Source organism: Olea europaea, chromosome 6, assembly GCF_002742605.1.
Source record: "Olea europaea var. sylvestris chromosome 6, O_europaea_v1, whole genome shotgun sequence".
NCBI lineage: Eukaryota > Viridiplantae > Streptophyta > Magnoliopsida > Lamiales > Oleaceae > Olea > Olea europaea.
The window spans coordinates 1,465,910-1,468,194 of record NC_036242.1 but is presented as its reverse complement, the minus strand read 5'-3'; the positions used below and the strand labels follow the sequence as shown (position 1 = coordinate 1,468,194).

Genomic DNA, 2,285 nt, shown 5'->3' with positions numbered 1-2,285 from the left:
AATTAGGGTAGACAAAAGTACTGTATAGTCTGTATCCAACCGAAACCTAATTGAACCCTTTAATTCTGCTCAAGTCTAAAACATTTTTCGGTACTAAAGTCAAGAATCAAACATTTCAATCCAAATCAAGATTCTACTATTCATCTAAATTATCTATTGATATGATTTATTATGGTAATTTTAAGGTAGAATTTCCTTTAGTTAAGACTTTTAAATACTTTCTTCACTTTGAAGATATGACAAACGCCATTTTCTTGGCATTTTCCCTGAGAAACGCGCCATCGCCGCCTACCTGTATAAAAAACACGGTTTTCCACCAGATAATTCCATAAGACATGGAAAGCCCCACATGGCCGCCCACCCAGTGACTTCTTCCAAAAGGCAAAAGCTCGTAAAAATCTATAAATACCTCCAACACATTCACAGAAATAATACAATTACACCTTTTTATAGATTTATTCAATATCAAAGCAGCAATGGCATCAACTTCTTTTCTTCATTCACAGATTTCTCTTTCCAAGCCATTTTCTTCAACTCACAGAAACAGTGGTTGTACCAAAATTTTTGCAATAAGAAGAGAAACCCACGACCAAAACTTCGATGGAAGGATGGTGGATGAAAACTTGATCATTCTTCGGAAGAGAATCCATGAAATGAAGGTGATAGAGAGGAATTACGAGCCCCCCTCTGAATGGATGGACTGGGAAAAGAGATTTTATGCAAATTATGACTCAATAATTTGTGATGCAATGGGGCTGTTGCAATCCCAGTTGATGGAAACTAGACCAAGCTTGGCTTTGGGTATTATTGCTCTGATTGCACTGAGTCTGCCCACATCAACTGGTGTGATTATGTTTCATTTGATGGATGTAATCAAGGGAATAATTCATCTGGGTGGTTGAAGGAAATTTGGTTGACTTTATTTGTGTATATAATTCAAAAAAAAAGTTCTGTAAATTTATTTGTTTGCTTCATTTCTCCTCTTCATGTGTATATTCGTCACAGACACAGATTGTGTTCTTTGAATTTTTGTTTTCTTTTTTGGATTACCAAAGCTCAAGCTTGTTATATCCTCTTGATGTGTAGATTCGTCATAGATAATTTCCTCTATCCTTTATTCTTGAATCGATATATTTGTGGGCTGGCTTCACCAAAAAGCTCATAGACCAGTCCTAGACTTTGAGCCCATTATTGTAAGTATCTGGGCTTCGATCTGGGGGAAAAAAAAAAAAGAAAAATAAGAATAGTCATACAAAGGGAAAAATTCATATTTAAGGTGTATTCTTTACACCATTTCAAAGCCAGGTAAGAAGTTTGAAAATTCAAAATTCAAGTTTGTATTTAATTAATTAAAATTATTTATTAAATAAATATATTAAAGTCACAGTTAAATAATTAATGGTCACAGATTTTACAGATTTATTTATCAGTCACATATCATTAAAGTAATTGGTCACAGATTATTTCGAGTTCACAAATCGAAAATTTTATAAGTCACAGATTTTTTTAGTCACAAATTATCAAATTTTAAGGTTACAGACGAAATCGTTGAGGTCACATATTATTGTTTTAGTCACAGATCGTCAAATTTTAAGGTCACAAACCAAATCATTGAGATCACAGATCGTCACGGATCGTCAAATTTTAAAGTCCCAGACCAAACTTTATGGTCACCCCTTCCATCGATCCCATCCAGCACCAATCTTGGTCACAACCACCACCAGCCAATCGTCGATTGTACTGTACCACCGCAACACCACACCTGATCTTGATCCAATTCCACCACAGCACACCAAAAAAAACCATTATCACCGTCTGAACCTCGCCATCACCACCGCCAAATTCACCACCAACACCGTCACCGTCAACAATACGGAGATCACCACACGGCACAACACCACAACCGCCATCCAGCAGAAAACCCCAAACCCAACACCCCCATCAACTCCACCACGTCGTCGCCACCAGATCCACTAGTTCACCACCATCCCCGTTCGCCGCCATCACCAAGCCACACAACAACCACCACACCACACCACACCACAACCACCACCAAACACACCACCCACGGGCCATGACATAACAAAAATCCCCAAACCCCCAAACACACCACCCACGTGTTTACCAGCAAAACTACATATCCGCGTGCGAGGCGTCGACGCTGGAGTTGCACGAAGCGCCGATTGCTCCTTCAATCGACATTTTGGCAATTGGCAGCACAGTGCTTACACCCCGACGCTACCAGGTGAGAATTACAGCAACCTCCACTGACAACCACCACCAAC

The 2,285-nt window shown here is 39.1% G+C and overlaps 1 protein-coding gene across 1 annotated transcript; it reads left to right on the top strand.

The window, feature by feature from the left end:
• The first annotated feature begins 361 nt into the window (after positions 1-361).
• LOC111395439 lies at positions 362-1,117 on the top strand. The gene has a single exon (XM_023021434.1). The coding sequence runs from the start codon at positions 477-479 to the stop codon at positions 900-902; it is 426 nt and encodes a 141-aa protein (XP_022877202.1). The 5' UTR covers positions 362-476; the 3' UTR covers positions 903-1,117.
• The last annotated feature ends 1,168 nt before the right edge of the window (positions 1,118-2,285 follow it).